The following is an 18,097-nucleotide window of genomic DNA, read 5'->3' as shown; positions in this document are numbered from 1 at the left end:
CCGGCTGGGGGCGTACCAACCCGCTATAGTGTAGGTTGTTGAAAAAAAATCTGGATTTTCAATATCACGTATCTGCCTTCAGTATCAATTAGCGTGTCCAGTATAGTATGTTGGAGGGATTTATGGCGTGATATAGACACCCCACGGGATCGTGAGTCCGGGTTGGCGCTATGGAACCAAGTCGTATAGTAGCGGTCAGGTATGTTAGGGACATGGCCAATTTTAAAGTGGGTCTCCTGTAATATCAATACATTTACTCTTTTCTTATGCATGCCATATAGAATATGTGACCGCTTCTGCGGTACGTTAAAGCCCCTAACGTTCAGAGAGCCCAATGTAATCTTTTGTGTGGCAGTCTTACCAGGCATTGTGATCATAGCCCGGATTCAAGGAGGTCAGGCTTCGTTCAAAAGGATGGGTCGGCTTCGGAATCCAGTGCCCGCTGTGGAGAAGGGAGGGAGAAACTAGTAGGGTAGAGAGGATATAAACAAGAAGTTACACAAAGAAGTAGGAAAAGGAAGGTTAGGGATAGAAGTGAAACGTAACAATACAAGTGTGGATAAGCACACACCAACTTATAATGTGAATCCTAGTGGAGGTACTTTTTAAATGCTGTGCGCCACCCAGGCGAGACAGCACCTCCGGGGGGGGGGGGGAGTGTACGACAAGAAGAGAGATGGAGACGCCATCTCCCCCGGCCCCCAACCTCATAACTATATAACAATCGTATACCCCTAGAGCGGAAAGTTAACACATGAATAGTATATATGACCGTGGTTTACCAACACGCAGGCCGTCAACATATTCCACATATCAAATGGTATCCATACCATCACGGCTAACAATATTAAAGATACCATAACATTTAAACCTGGGGTGGCATAGGCTTCCAGGAATCAAATCTTCCTTCGAAGTAGGGCACAACAGGATGATGAGCAATTATAGACAAATGAGAGCGTTTAGCATGAAACATCAGCTGTCCTAGAGAATATGGATGGGGGAAGGGAGGGGAAGGGGAGGAAAAGAGGGGGAAGGAAGAGAAAAAGGGGAATCAACTGATGGTGAAAACTGATTTGAGCTTCAGTTCTATATTGCCAGTAGAGATGATCCCCAATCCCCGTCCCCACATCCAACTAAGTGAGAAACAACCACAAATCAATAAGCTGAATAATCAGGCGATATCTCCATCTCCTGGATGTATACGCTCACGTCTATTGGGCCCTCTTCCGGGTCTCCGCTGTCTCTGAGGGGTTTGACCTCTGCGAGGATCATCCATTCTATAAAATGATGGTAAAGGTGGCCAGTCAGGTATGTCCACTTCAGGTATATCTAGGGCGGCCGAGAATGCTGAGATTCCACTAGGGTGACTCAGACGATGCACTCTGCCCCCTCTCTGAACCCGGAGGCAAAACGGAAACCCCCAGGTATAGAGGAGATCATGATGTCGCAGCATATCCAAGAGAGGACGAAGAGCTCTGCGCCTCTGTAGAGTCCATCTGGACAGGTCTGGTAGGAGCTGTATGCGGGTATCCAAGTGGTCTATAGATCTTATCTTCCTGGCTGCCCCCATGACCGCATCTTTAAGTTGGTATTTGTGTACCCGGCATATCACATCTCTCGGTGGGTCCTGTTCACTGGGGTGCGGGCCTAGAGCCCTATGGGCACAGTCTAGTTCCACTGGAGTATCTTGGGGTCTGTCCAATACCGAATTAAAGGTGCCCCTTAAGGTGGAATCCAACTCCTGGGGGGGCACTGATTATGGTAGTCCCCGTATTCTTATGTTATTCCTGCGTCCCCTGTTTTCAGAATCGTCCAGCATCTCTGCTAGGGTCTGTAGCTGTCTAGCTTGAGCAGCCATAGCTGCTTCCTGAGCCTCTACCCTTCCAGCCAGGGAAGCCAAAAGCTGGTCATGGGATTCGACTTTCTCCCCACATTGTTGGATGTCATCTTTGAGTATGGAAAGTTCAGCTTTATAGGAAGATTCTAGACGAACGATGTATTGTTCCATATCCTGTTTCGTCGGGAGATCTTTTATTTTATCATATAATAATGTGAGATCTGCTCCCATGGGTGCTGTAGAATGTCCCATAAAGGGGCTGAAGGTCCGCAATGTGGTGTCGGGGATGCCGTAGGCTGATGGATAGGTGGGGGAGCCATGGCGGGTGGCAGTCCAGCCAGATGGGTAGATGATGTAGTATAATTTGACTGCTCCCTTACCATAGAGTCGGTATCCTCCTGCGCTGTAGCGCCTGCGGTGGTGGCAAGGCCGGTGTCAGGGGGAATAATGGTACCTTTCTGAGAGCATAATGTGGAGAGCTTCGGGGACACCACCTCCGGGCCCACGTGTGCCACGCTGTTGTGCTGACCTGCCCACGGGGTCTCCCTGTGAGAGACAGATCTCCAGGGGCTCAGCGATTTTACCCTGAGGAGAGCTCTCGGTCTCCCGTGGGGCCCCCGAGGTCACTGCAACAGATCTCCGGGGGGTCTCCCTGCGATCCTTGCTCCCTGTGACCTGCTTCCCCACCTCCTGTACCGTGCCTCCTGCTGTCGGCGGGGCAGTCTGCACTTTGCGCGCCGGATCCATCATGGCGCCTGCAGCTCTCATCTTCCCTGCTCCTGTGAAGTAGCAGGGTATGCCGTGGGACTTGCTCCTTCTGCCTCTCCTAGTATTCATCGGGGTAGAAGATTTCTGCATAGGTCTCTGGTAGGTTGGTAGCCGGTATAGGAGCGGGAGCTCCCCAAAACACGTCCTCACTCCTCAGCAGCCATGCCACGCCCCCAATATTCATTATTATATACCTTTTGGATATTTGTACATTTAACGTTATCAGCTAATGAATTCTAATACACATTCATGTATGAGGGGTTTTTTTAAGGTGTCTATTCGTCTTTTGGTGTTGGCTTTAATTATTTTGGAAATAGATGTTCTTAATGAATTCATTCAATAAAATATAACTTTTTAAATTATTCTTGTGATATATTTTATCCCCAGCACAATCTTTTCCTTTCTTTGGTAATTCAATTATTTTCGTGCCACATGGGGAAGCGCTATACCTTTAGGTTAATTGAGATATATTGGTAAAACACGATCAGGAATTGCTGCGTCCAAAATGTTGCGTTCTAAATTGCAAGTACAGTGGATGGGATTTATAGAAATCCTATGGCCACTGTGCTTCTATTTAACGCTGTGTAAACTCACCTGCGGTGTGAGTTCACGGCACCAGAATTTCTGTGGCAGAGAGGCTCAGTCTCCGGTGTATTTTCAGCAACAGAATGTCATTACATGCGCAACACAAGTGCGGTAGTTAGAATGCAGCCATTATTCCTGATCGTGGACACGTAGCCTTAATGAATTACATTAAAAATGCAAAAAAATCAATTGCAGAATTTTTTTTCCACAATTTCCGCCTACTTGCATTTTTTTTTTTTAGTTTTCTATTGCATTGAATAGAAAAATTTATAGTGCAATTCAAAACTACAACTCATCCGGCTCTTGGAAGAAATAAACTTAAGTGCAAAAATGGAAAATTGCAGTCAAAAAGGGGTTAAGGAAAACGGTCTTAATGAATGGAAGAATTCCACTGCTCAATTTACAGATTGTCCTCTCAGCTAAAGAGTGAGAGGAGCTTAAATACCCATTTCTGATGCCTGGAGCATGTACTTGTAATGTACAGACTTCTGCTTGCAGCAGCCTAAAGTTTGCAAAGGTACGAATGGTGCAGTTATTTATTTTTTTAATCAAACAAAATAGTCTGCAAGGAGTTAGTGCGGAGTTTTGAACTGCTAATATTAGTTCAGCATCTAAAATGTCTTGGGAAATGGAAGTTTCTAAAAGTTGATTAAAACCACAAAAATATTGCATGTTTGACTAAACGCCATCTTTAGAAATGCCGGCTGATTGGTTAGAGATAATGTACATAACTAATTTATCTGTTAGAAATAACTAACCATTTCAAAAGCAAAGCGTGCAGACAATGAGTAGTATGCTCCTCCGGGAAAAACGAGAGCTAGAAGACCCACTGCAATAAGCAGCTCATTGTCTCTACAGAGTTACACATTTCACATTATGGATCACTGCAAATATATTTTTAGAAAACCCTGATTGCGGCATCAGGAGAGTGAGAGACAAGGAAAAAAAAAAAAAAAAGGACAGTGATTAAGTTATTTGTTTAGTTTTTAAGATTCAGTGGTAATTGCGGTTACACGTCTCCCTGACTGCACACATGCAGCAGGTTGAATAGAACGCTGAAATTACCTCCTTCATAATAGTTTGTTTTGATAATGTATTGTGTGTCGAGATGATGAGAAACAGTTGTTGTCAATTTGATTAGCCATTATATTTTTATGTTAATTGCCATTATTGGGTCCATTTTGTTTAGTGTCACCATAGAAGCCATACAATGTTAGCATAAATAACAAATTGGAGTAAATTAGGAAGATATATTTTTGCCAATTCATTTTAATTGCCCCTCAGTCCTTCCGTTGGTTAACGCAGCTGTTGACCCATAATAAGCGCTAGGTCAATACAACTGCTTGTCAATTCAGAAATGCAAAGTGCTGTGGTTCGGAGTAATGGATATACAACAACCTTTGCCAGCCAACTGAAGCAAAACGAATGGCAAGTCACATGGAGGAATAAAGCAGCAGATATGGAGTTTACCGACCTCATATTAGTAGATGGGCTAATTAAAAGTCACTGCCTAAATGGGTAGGAAAAAATGTAATATAGTTTTTTTTTCCTCCCTCTCTCGCTCTCTAATATATCAACACCTCCTGTACATTTGCTCACTGGCACATTTTGCAATTAGCAAGATAGGTGAAAACAAAAGAATCTATTAGATTTTCAATGTCAAATATGATTAAGCTGTAGACGAAGAACAAGCATTAATTGACTCATTCCCTGCCATTTTTCTTAAGAATAAAACCGTAGTTGCCGGGAAAAAGAACAAAATCTCACATTTTAAGAATCGTTGAAATACTCTGTCATATAAACACTCATTGTTCTTGTGTTCCTTTATTAGGCAATTGTTGATGTGCCTTCAAGAAAAACTCCACGCAAAATAATGGAATGGAAGGAACATTTTGTGAAATCCTTTTGTTATCCAACATGGCTTATACAATAAAAGCTAATATGTAGGTTTGAATCTTACCTACTCCTATCTCCATATGATCTAGACTGGGGAAACAATGAACCAGCTATCCAGTCCCATATACAGGGAAGAGGTATGAAGACACAATCCCAATTATGATTGAATGCTTTATACAATTAGGCAATGTCATGTGAAAATACTTCTGCATTCTCAGTCACTTCACAACTCCCTTCTCCTCAGAGTGATGCAGTAATTAAAACCTAATTATTATCTTCATTTTAAACAAAACCTAAAGTGAATACCAATTAATAACAACATACTAATGAGCATCTGCTGTGATGAAATTGAATATGAATGCGCAGCAAATTTCGGATAATTTATTTTCAGGGAAGTGCCACTGGTTGCATTTGGCTGGTGGATGATGAGAATGTACATCATTTGCCATCACTCAATTTGGCACATGGCAATTGGCACACAGGGTCAAAGTTTAATGCTGCAGATGTTTCGCTCTAAATTACAGCAGAGAACTCTGGTAATTACCAGTTAAGATTTTATATATATATATATATATATATATATATATATATATATATATATATATATATATATATATATATATACACATGCACACACACACACACAAATATACATACATACAAACATACATACACATGTACACAGTACTGTGCAAAAGTTTTAGGTATGTGTAGAAAAAAATGCTGCAAAGTGAGAATGCTGTAAAAGTAGAAGTGTTAATAGACTTTTTTTTTTTATCAATTATTAAAATGCAAAGTGAATACATTACAGAGAAATCTAAAGTCAGTATTTGGTGTGGCCAGCCTTTGCCTTTAAAATAGCATCAGTAATTCTAGGTACACTTGCATACAGTTTTTGAAGAAACTAGGCAGGGAGGTTGTCGACAATGCAGCCCGGAAGAAGGAGAGCTGCTCTGTAGACGTGGAGAAGCTGACTTACCGGCAAGGAGTGCTCAGTGACCTCTCTGAGCCATTTCTGGATAGAACAAGAAAATTGCTAATTAGTTAGCAACTCCCTGTTTGTTCGTTTTTTGACAGTAAAAAAGTAATGTAGTCCTGGAAAGCCCCTTTAATGAAACTGGTTGTATGTTTGGGGTCTTTGCTGCAGAATAAATCTGTAGCCAATCAAATGCATCAATTATTGCATTAAGGAAAAGTATCTGCTTGTATTTCCAAGCATTGAAGACACCATTTATACAGATTAAATATCCAACTCCATTTACTGAAATGCAGCTTCAAGCTGCCAAGGAGCCTCCACCATGCTTCATTGTTGCCTGCTGACACTCATTATTGCACTGCTGTCTTTCATTGAACAAACTGATTTCTGTTGCACCCAAATATTTAACATTTTGAATTATCACTCCAGTGCACTTGCTGACATCTTTCAGCATCATAGTTCCTGTTTTTATGCATAGCTGAACCGATTTGCCTAGTTTCCATAGTTAAAGTATCGCTTTTTGGCCTCAATAATTCCATGAAAACCATTTCTGGACAGGCTTCTTGTAAGAGTAGACGGGTGTAGCTGGGTCCTACTGGTAGCTGCCAGTTCTGAGTTGATTAAACAGTAACTGAAGGGAGAAGCGCCCAATAGGGTAAAACCCTAATATAGGAGACCATAAAAACAATAGATTTGCTCAACCGGCTGCTGCTGTCCCGTGGCTGGGGGAAAGCTCAGCCAGAGGGAAATTACCAAAACAGAAAACAGGTTTAATGATTGGCTGCGCTGCTGGAAAGAAGTCTCTTGCTGCAATATTATTGTCCACTACGCGTTTCAATGCGGTACATCATGGAAACAGACGTCCTATGTCTAAAGAATCTAAACGATGGATTGAGACCGCACTTGGAAGTGAACTCTCATCGAGTGATTTTTTTTATCTTCCGACCCCAGCGACGCAGGGGGCACCGCAGGAGAGGTTGAAGGAAGACTAGAACCACACAGAGTAAAACCTACGGAGGAATTGGTCGCCAACATTCAGGAGGGAAACCAGGTACAACAAGATAAACTACTACTAGCGATGACTACTATGAGAGAGCCTATAAAACCTCAAGGTAATATACAACTTATTAACCTCTCGTCATATACTCTAGACGACCTGGAAACCCAGGTCGTCTCCAAAGCTTTATCATTTTCCCCGATGAATACCTTAAATAAATTCACTCTTATCAAGGACTTGTATTTGTTCTGCAGACAATTATCTTTTACATTGTTATACCACCAGCCAACTCTTTTGGACTCATTCCCTGATAATGAGAAACAGGTGTTTTTGGACCTCCTTGAATTACTGCAAGAAATTAAATGCAGGAACTAAAGGTCGATTTTCCAGACGACTTGCATCTAAAGCGACTCCATCCTTCTTGTTTCCGGTCCAAATCTTCTTCGACAAGGTATGTAGGGACAATTACAATCTAAAATTGGACCCTAGCAAACACAACAATTTTAGTAGAGCGGAAAGGAGAGCTTTACAACAATTGAAAACTAAAAGGAGTTTGTAATTCGCGAGGCAGACAAAGGGGGAAATGGTGTACTGTGGCCCCATGAACAATACTTGAAGGAAGTTATGCGACAACTTCAGAATAATGAATGTTATGCCTTACTACCATCTGACCCCACCACGTTTTTTAACAACAAGATTGATTGTCTTATCAACAGGGCGTTACAAGATAACATTGTGACAAAAAAGGAAGCAGAGTTTCTGATAACTCCTTTTCCTATTGTTCTAACCTTCTACGTTGTACTGAAGGTCCACAAATCCCTTAGCGAACCACCAGGTAGGCTCATTGTGTCTGGGATCGGTAGCTTGTTCGAGCGTCCTTGTATATATGTAGAGCACTTCCTCCAACTTTTGGTTTTAACTTTAAAATCTTTTACCAGAGATTCTACACATCTAATGCAACTCTTGGAGGAAGTGGACCTACCAGAAAATACTTACCTTGTAAGTTTGGATGTAGAAGTCTTGTACACAAGCATCTCTCACAACGTAGGTATGCGGGCTGTAAGATTTTCTAGACAGGAGTACCAACAGGAATATGGAACATGACCAATTTTTATTGGAATTGTTACATTTTATCCTGGACCAAAATTTTTTTGTCTTTGATAGATATTACAGACAAACATCCGGCACAGCAATGGGTGCCCGCTGTGCACCCGCCAATGCCAACCTATTTCTTGGGCGGTGGGAGGAAATGATTGTTTATCAACAGGAGGCCTTCCGAACTAGAATTCTTATATGGCAATGTTACATTGATGATATTATCTTTTTATGGACAGGCCCCCTTGAAAACTGTAAATTTCATCAGTGACCTCAATTGTAACTTTTTAATATCAAACTCACCTGTTATTTCAGCAACCTCAATTGACTTTCGGGACATCAAAGTGTCAATAGAAAACTCTCGGATGGTCTGCTGTTGTGAACTCATTTTCTGGTTTACCTCTGGCTTCTGGTGAGGGTGGTGGCGCTGGCTGTGTTGACAGAGGAGTCGTGAGTTCTCCATCCGGGCTCCCTCTAGTGGTGACAGTAGGTAATGAAGCCGATCTAAATAGCAGAGACCTGCCACCTGAGGAGGAGGACTGTGAGTGGACATCAGGAGTCTCTGACTGGATTTAAGACAGCCGACTCCTTAATTTTGTGCTGGTGATTTTTCCTGCCCTGAGGTTCTGGTTTCCAGTTCTGTTCCTGCCTTCTCAAGCTAAGTGTGCTCTGCTATTATTTCACATGAGATTTGGTCTGGTTTACTCAGTTTTTGTGGCCAGCCAGCCCCTGCTGGGGCTGTGCTGAATTTCCATTCTTATGTCTCTGTTTATGCCAGTTTGCTTTTTGTCCCTGATCAGATTGGTCTCTTTTTGCTCTGTCTTCAGAATATACCAGAGTGCTGATATAGGGAATTGAAGTCTAGCGACTTCAGGGTTTTTGTTATCAGAAAGTGTTGGACATTTTTTGGCAGGGTTTTGTGCGTGATTTCAGACAGCATCTTTCCTTTCCTGTCCTTTCTAGTTAGTGTGGGCCCCATCGTTTGTTCTGCCTATTTTTCTACCTATGTTTGTGTTTTCATCTTGTCTCACCGACAATACATGTTTGGGGGCTGTCTATTGCTTTGGGGTCTGCTCTGGGGCAGTTTAGATTTCCCCTTTTCTTGCTTTAGGCTTATTTAGTTCTCCGGCTGTGACGAGGCGTCTAGGATCATCGTAGGTACGCTCCACGGCTACTGCTAGCTGTGTGGATAGGATCAGGGGTCTGCAATCCGCTTAGTTACCAACCTCTCTGGTTTTCTGTGGCTTAGCTTGTTTTTGTTTTTCCTCCTCGGTGACTCATTCATAACAGTCTGCAGCCTGTTTCATAAAACAGCTACGAATAGCGGGAAAACGGAAATCCCTAAAGGCCAATTCCTCAGTCTCAGGAGAAATTGCAGTTCCACCAAGGAGTTTATTGAACAAGCGAAAGACCTGTTATCTCGCTTCAGACAAAGGGGCTACCCACAAAGGGTGATCTCAAAAGCATATCAACATGCCCTCAGTCAGGATAAAAGGTACGTGAACCACTCTGCTCCCTCCCTTTGATTACCACATTTAATAATCAGTGGTCCGATATTCAGGGGATCTTAACAAGAAATTAGGATATTCTTTTGAGTGACAGTAAAATTACTCGTTTTGTGTCTACCACACCCAGTTTAGTGGCTAGGAGGGCCAAAAATCTGAAAGATGACCTGTATCATAGTCACTACCAGCGACCCATTAGTAAACTTAATGGGGGAATGAAGATCTATGGTTCCTACCCCTGTGGGAACTGTAACATCTGTCAGTTCATGAAGCCCGAGATGGTTACTCAGTGTCAACTTTGTCCTGACAGATTCGTCCTAAGGAGTTTTTCAACTGCAGATCTTGAAATCTCGTATATGCCATCTTCTGCAACTGTCCGAAAATTTATGTGGGACAGACATCACAGGAAATAAGGACAAGGATGCAACAATATCTATCGAACATCTCAACAGCTTCAAAGCATCGGGAGAACAACAAAACTTTATCTTCAGTGGCTGCTCATTTTTTGGACGTACATCATGGCTGTACATCTGGTTTTAACGTCATGGGCCTTGAAAGTGTGCACACTAACATCGGGGGGGGGGGGGGGGAGACACATTACTAATCTTCTCCGCTGTGAATCCAGATGGATCTACGAACTCCAAAGTCCCACGCCTAAGGGTCTAATGAGGACTTATTTACAGGGTTTTCCAAACAACTCTAATTCTTTTTCAATATGGACACATCGGCTTGAGAGACAATATTAAGATGGTCTTTTGCAATGTTAGCTTGCAATAACTTGTTATCTCGCTTGTACAATTGACTCTACTTTGTAGGTTACGTGTCTACACCCTTTTCAGACACTTCAAGCGTCTCTACATTTTCCTATATCCACTGATTTGGCACTTGATATGGGTTCTGGTCAAGTAGTTAGTACGCACCTAAAGAGTCCTACCATAGAGGGTAGTTTAAATACGTTGAATTCATCATGTGGCACCTTCAGATCGGTCTATTTTCTATTATGGGGGCAATAATACATTAAGCTGTCCCCCTTTATTGGAACTTTATTGCACATTGGTTTTTGACCACAGTTGAGCTATTGGTTTCCATTTATCGCGGGGGCTGTTTTCACACGACATGATTAAGACCTTCTTATGGTCTCTTTTTCCCTTCTGTAGTATCTCACAGGTTGTAGGTTATTTTATACAAATTTTCTGTTCCTATAAAATAAAAACTACTTGTACCTATTTTAACCTATGGCATGCGTGATATGTCCTAACGAAAAATCTATTAAGGTTCTCTTATAGTGGCCGAAAATTTGTGGATATACAAGATATGTTCCATTCTGACCAGATCCATCTTACTGAGGTCTATTTGACACAACAGACCTTTTTGGAACTACTGAATGTCACGAGGACCCGTCCTGTGTGACACGACCCGCAGGCCGGTAACTAAAACACGGCACTTGTAACTGTCCTGTGTGACACGACCAGCAGGCCGGTAGCTAAAACAACAAGACATGAGGGAAGGGGAAACAGTTACAACGGTGGGCCCTGCGATAGGGAACAGGGACATGGAGTCCTCCTGCACTCCCCTGAGTCCGTGTCCCTCACACTCCTAACGTTCCCTATAAAGGCTCCTCACCTGTCGCCGAGCAGGAACCTGTCACCCTAGCACACCCTACACCTATCCCTTGCTAGGGAGCTGGGTGGTGCAGGCACTGGCCCCACCGCTGTACTAATACACACCAGGGAAAAATACAAACAGGGAAAATACCACTTAGCTTTGCTCTGTTGCTATTGTTCCCAGCAACAGAGTAAGACACCAAAGTTCAGCTTCACCCCTGAAGCTCGACACCTGAATTCAGCTTCCACCTGAAACTAAGACACCAAAGCTCCCATGAGATGCAAGGAACTCCTCTCTGTAGTTCCTTCCTTCACCAGGCTTGGTTGGAAATGAGCAATATCACTAACAGTGATTCCAACCACCTGACACTCTTTTATAGGTAAGAGCCAGCAATCACACCTGCTTCATAATCATGGGCACTAAACTAAAGTAACCAGAATGCAATGACCCCAACGGCCACCGGGGGCAAAACTAAAACTGAAACCACACAGTGCAATGACCCTAATGGCCACCGGGGGCAAAAACTAACTTTAAGCACACAGCTTAAGGAAAAAAAAAAAAGAAGGTTACTAGTGCTTTTATCGGTCATGATCCAGCATGGTTCATGACACTGTATAAATTGATTTATCAATAATAATGTGATTATAGACATTTTTAATCTCTTAATGACACAAATGCTGCATCTTTATAAGCATTGCTTCTTATAAGTTTGTGTATTGCGATGCAACGTGTAAGTCTTAAATATATATATATATATATATATATACATATATACATACACACAAACTATGGGTTATTCAATATTTGTACTATATTGTCTGAATTTTGGGGTTAATGGAGCTGGGGTCCTTTGGTATATCTGGACCTATGACGGCTCTTTATTAAAATTTGACATTCTTATTCATCGCTTAAACTTCTATACAGATGAATAACTCTTTTGACCTATTAGTAATTATATAATTTTGGCTTTTTAAACTCACACTCTGATGCCAATTACTATATTATCCACTTGGGACTATCTGAGGAGTCTTCTGACTCTGTGCTGCAGCGATACCTTAGTATCACATTGATATGGTGGGCGCCGTGTAGAGAATTGCTCAGCTTGTAATTTTGCTGATTTTGGATTTGACATCAGCATTTTTATGCATGCGTGGTTACCATGCTATATATATAGATGAATTGTGCCTTGGACGTCGGATGCACGCGCAGTTGCGTTGAGGACGAGCTCCTCTGGTTTCCATCTAAATGCACTTGCGCAGCTGCACATACGAGCGCCGACTTAAAGATAACGTCACTCTGGCATGTATTCGGAACATGCGCAGCTCGGCTGAACTGGCTGATGAACTATTCCAGCCTACAATAACCCGCCTGCGTGCCCTTTACTCTGAACGCCGTTTATGTCATATCCGGCCAGACGGTCGGCGTCTTTAACAGCTGATATTGATCTTCAAATCTAGGTGTGTATTAAAAAGTGGGGTATACGATAGCGGTCACACTTGCCCTTGACAAAGCCACCTTGTGTGGCGAGACGCATTGGGCTCCAATGCCCCACGGACTCTTTTGAAACTATGACTGAGATCTCCACTGGTCGTGTTCAATAAGTATTGTAGGTACCTTCCTTCTACTGTGATGGCACATCCAGCAGAGGTTGTTCTTATAATTGTAGGAGTCTATTGAGGCATCTTCTATAAGACTGGCATTGCTTATAATTTGGATATACAGGCTTCTTTATTTGTACAACTGCTGGTGTGCTTCCTGGTAGGGGAGTAATTATTACATAAGAGTGATCAATGAGTGGAACAGGCTGCCACACAAGGTGGTGAGTTCTCCTTCAATAGAAGTCTTCAAACAGAGGCTGGACAGACAGCTGTCTGGGATGATTTAGCAAATCCTGCTTTGAGCAGGGGGTTGGACCAGATGGCCCAGGAGGTCCCTTCCAACTCTACGATTCTATGATCTTCTGTGATCTATGATAAAAAATTATATCCCCACTACAATGCATATTACCTGCGCTTATTGAGGCTATTTTTCTATTATAATTGTGCCTGGCACTGTTGGAGCTCATGTATCTGCCTTTTATATTCACCTGTATTTGAGGCTTGGGTCTTTTGGAATATAAAAGCAGCTTTTATTTGGCTGCTCACCCTGTTATATGTATGCCTTGATTATTTAATCTGCACTGTGATTATATCCATTTGTTAGCCATCCTCTTATCAGGTGCCAAATTATCATACATACTATTATAGTATATTATTCTCATGTTTGTGGGGCGGTGCGCCCTCTTCTTCGATTGGGTATCCTTGTTTTTAAATGTTTTTTAATTGGTCTGTTCTGTATACCCTAATAAAAATTTGTATTCTTGTACTATATTATTGTCCTGGTGATCTCCATTATAGCATATCTTTTCTACTTATTTGTGTCAATGCCGTACTGGCAACGTTACCAAGTGTGAAAAAACAAAACAAAAGAGATTTCTTTCCACCAGCGCAGCCAATTTTTTAATGTGTTTTTTCTGTTTTGGTAAGTTCTGAGTTGATGGCATTGCTGAACATCTTCAGATTTGGTATGTCTTCATCTGCTGCAGTAAGATTCCTTTGGCCAACCGCTAAATCTACGGTTCTCATCGCTACCCAAACTTAGTTCTTCATAAGCGTTTGACCAGTACGCAAACTACTGGTCAACAGTATGGACACACCTGTTCATACAATGGTTTTACTTGTTCTTATTGGATTGTACTCATTGCAGATTCAGGCTAAAGGCAGCAAAACCATGAAATAATACAAATGGAAAAAAGGAGTAAAGAAACTAGCGTGAAACAAATAAGAATGTGTTTTTAGACCTTAGACTCCTAAAACTACCTCACTTTTACTCTGATGAGAGCCTTACACATCCTAAGCATTCATTAAGCAGCTTCATAGAGAGTCACATAGAATGGCTTCCCAAGGGTCTTAAAGCAATTCCCAGAGGGGCAGAGCATTTGTTGGCTGCTTTGCCTTAACTCTGCATTCCACTTAATCACAAATCATCTCAAATGGGTTGAGGAGGTCAAGTGATTTTGGAGGCCATCTCATGTGATACAGCACTAAGTCCCCTCTCCTTCTTGGTCACATAGCCCCTATATAGCTGAGGTGTGTTTTGGGTCATTGTCCTCTTACAAGACAAATGATGGTCCAACTAAGTGCAAAACAGATCTGATGGCACGTCGTTTAGAAATCATCCACTCACGTTTTCTGCATTTCACAAAGACACATCAGATGGTACTAAAAATCCAAAATTTTGACTCAGTTACACAGCGACCACAATACAGATTTTTACTTATCTAATGACTAGTCCTTTTGTTGCTTGGCCCAAACAAGTCTCTTTCTTGTTTGCGGTCCCCAGTAGGGATTTCTTTGCACGAATTTGACCATAAAAGCTTGCTTCTCGCAGTCTTCCCTGGACAGTTGATGCTGAGATGTGTCCATTAATTGAATTTTGTACTTCATTTATGAGAGCCGTTATCTGAGGAGCTGTCAATTTCCAGTTTGAGGTCTGGTAACGCCGTTCAACTTATCCTCTGCAGCAGATAAGTGTAATTATTGGTGTTTCTCTAATTGGACATTTCCCATAAGAGCCAGTATCACCATAGTGATTATTTTCATAAACGCACTTGAGGATAACTTCAAGGTTCTAGCAATTCTTCATATTGACAGACCTTCAAGCGTTAATGAAAATTGACAGTCCATTATTTTACTTGGTTGAGCGGTTCTTGCCATACTCTGGCTTGGAACAAATGTGGAATAGGGCTGAGGCCTATATGTTACTGTGTACCAACATTGCAACACTTACTGAAAGACCAGTAATTCCACAAATGAACTCTTGACTAGGCATACAGTGGGCACAGAAATTATTCAGACCCCTTTAAATTTTTCACTCTTTATTTCATTGCAGCTATTTGGTAAATTCAAAAAAGTTCCTTTTTTCTCATTAATGTACACTCTGCACCCCAATCTTAACTGAAAAAAAAAAAACAAAATGTAGAAATTTTTGCAAATTTATTAAAAAAGAAAAACTGAAATATCACATGGTCATAAGTATTCAGATCCTTTGCTCAGACACTCATTTAAGTCACATGCTGTCCATTTCATTGTGATCCTCCTTGAGATGGTTCTACTACTTCATTGGAGTACAGCTGTGTCTAATTAAACTGACAGGACTTCATTTGCAAAGGCACACACCTGTCTATATAAGACCTCACAGCTCACAGTGCATGTTACACCAAACGAGAATCAAAAGGTCAAAGGCACTGGCCAACGAGTTCAGAGACAGAATTGTAGCAAGGCACAGATCTGGCCAAGGTAACAAAAGAATTTCTGCAGTACTCAAGATTCCTAAGAGCACAGTGGCCTCCATAATCCTTAACTGGAAGAAGTTTGAGACCACCAGAATTCTTCCTAGACCTAGCCGTCCAGCCAAACTGAGCAATCGTGGGAGAAGAGCCTTAATGAGAGAGGCAAAGAAGAATCCCAAGATCACTGTGGCTGAGCTCCACAGAAGATGGGACTAAGTGCCACAAAGTCAATTATCACTGCAGCCCTCCACCACATAGAGTTTGCTACGAAAAAACATGAAGGACTCCCAGACTATGAGAAACAATATTATCTGGTCTGATGAGACGAAGATAAAACTTTTTGGTGATAATTCTAAGCGGTATGTGGAGAAAACCAGGCACTGCCCATCACCTTCCCAATACAATCCCAATAGTGAAACATGGTGGTGGCAACATCATGCTATGGGGGTTTTTTTCAGCTGCAGGGACAGGACGACTGGTTTCAATTGAAGGAAACATGAATGTGACCAAGTACAGAGATATCCTGGATGAAAACCTCTTCCAGAGTGCTCTAGACCTCAGACATTGTTGCGTTCGGGGGGCAAGTCAAAACGATGCACAGGGACGCATCCGCATACAACGCATGTCCCTGCGTACACAATGTTAAATATAGGTACGCAAGACGCATGTGGATCTATGCAGATCTTAAGGAAAGAAGTACGCAGGCCTACGCTGCACACAGAAACGCTGTGAAATCAGCCTAATTGCATGGGCAGTTTTTGAGCCTGTGTGATCACTTCATACATGTTCATAAGGTGCCTTAACTAAAAGTATTCTATAACGTACATCAACAGCTGTGTCTTTAAGGGTTAACGTTGTATCAGTTAAAAGAACTACCCTATTAGAAAGTGTTGTCAAAGCTCAAACTTGCCAAAAAAAAACAAAAAACAAAACAAAATAGTTTTAGTGTAGGTCTATAAAAAAACTGCATTGGTTTACAGTTTTTGTCCATTAAAATCAAGGGTGAAAATATATTTCCGAAAACTTGTGGATTATCAGACAATCCTAAAATACTTTCAGAAATCTATTACAAATTTTCCTTTAATAGGGAATTTACAGGAAAAGGGAAGGCACTGTAGAAATCGGGATGATGAAAAGTGGTTATTTGAGCAGAGAAGTGAAATAGTACAAAAGGCAGGAATTGTGTTTGGTAAACAAAAAAATAAATAAGTTCAAACTACACATCATAGTCCGCAGTGCTTTAAGGCTATGTGCCCACGTTGCAGAAATGCTGCGGAATTGTCCGCAGCATTTGCTTAACTCCCCGCCGCGGGTAAAACGCATGCAGAATTCGCATGCGTTTTCCCGCAAAATACAAGCGTCATGCAAGCGTTTTTAGCTTGCAGAATTCAAGCGCTTTTCCAAGCGATTTGAAGCATCACTTGGAAAAGTGACTGACAGGTTGGTCACACTTGTCAAGCATAGTGCTTGACAAGTGTGACCAACTTTTTACTGTTGATGCTGCCTATGCAGCATCAATAGTAAAAGATAGAATGTTAAAAAAAACAAAAACAAAAAAAAAACCCATGGATATACTCACCTTCTGTCGGCCCTCGATCTCCTCAGCGGCACTCCCGGCACCGTGACGTCACAAACGTCATTTTGTTGCAAAGCACGCCTGGGAAGCACCACTGAGGACTGGGAGGACTCCAGGCGCCGACTGAGGGTAAGTATAGCCCTATTTTTATTTTCATTCTATTTTTAACAGGAATATGGTACCCAGGGCATGGAGGAGATTATCCTCTCTTCAAGACCCTAGGTACCATCCGCACATGAAACGCTCACTTTACGCACGGTGGGCATAGTCACATGCGTAACGTGAGCGTTTCAATGCAATCCTATGGCGGCGGAATCGCCATGATTCCGCAAAATTAATGGACATGCTGCGGATTTTTCCGCAATGCGATTCTGCATCGGAAAAAGCCACAGCATTGGCACAGCAACTGCAGAATCCCATAGGGTTTGCATGGGATGAGTTTTAACTAGCGTTTTCTAAGCGTTTCCGCGGTGGCCTTGCTGCTGCGGAAATGCTTAAAAAACACAACGTGGGCAAACAGCCTAAAAGGACATCATCATAACGCTCTCCACTGGGGCTCACAACCTAAATTCCTTACCAGTAGGTCTTTGAAGTGTGGGAGAAAGCAAACTTCTTCCAGATGTTGTGCTTGAACCCAGGACCCCAGAGTTGCAATGCAATAGTATTAACCACGGAGCCACCATGCTGCTTCAAGTTAATACACTGAAAAAAAAATGGTAAGCATCTGATCGACTTAAAAAAGGCACAATTTAGTGACTACTACTCAATGGCGTGTTACTGCTACACAGTCACTAGTACCTACTGAAAGGAAGGACAACTGGAGAATTTTCACCCAAGATTTACTGGTGCACATGGGGATCATAAGCATACCAGTCGGGGTAAGATCCCATAAAAGAGATACTTTAGCAACAAAAAAAAGCTAATGCT

General features: G+C 42.1%; 1 protein-coding gene across 9 annotated transcripts in view; it reads right to left on the bottom strand.

The window, feature by feature from the left end:
- POLA1 (DNA polymerase alpha 1, catalytic subunit) overlaps window positions 1–18,097 on the bottom strand; it is a 538,408-nt gene that overhangs the window by 92,717 nt on the left and 427,594 nt on the right. For 4 of the 9 annotated variants that reach the window (XM_073565907.1, XM_073565906.1, XM_073565909.1 and 1 more), the window contains exon 35: window positions 17,748–17,872. The exons of the other annotated variants lie outside the window; for them this stretch is intronic. In XM_073565907.1, coding sequence (XP_073422008.1) covers window positions 17,748–17,872 — 125 coding nt within the window. The remainder of the gene's footprint in view (window positions 1–17,747; window positions 17,873–18,097) is intronic. 9 annotated transcript variants of the gene reach the window in all.

Source organism: Dendrobates tinctorius, unplaced genomic scaffold (genome assembly GCF_039654945.1).
Source record: "Dendrobates tinctorius isolate UK_male_01 unplaced genomic scaffold, ASM3965494v1 ptg000016l, whole genome shotgun sequence".
Classification (NCBI taxonomy): domain Eukaryota; kingdom Metazoa; phylum Chordata; class Amphibia; order Anura; family Dendrobatidae; genus Dendrobates; species Dendrobates tinctorius.
The sequence above is the reverse complement of the archived record's forward strand: the minus strand, read 5'-3'. Positions and strand labels throughout refer to the sequence as shown.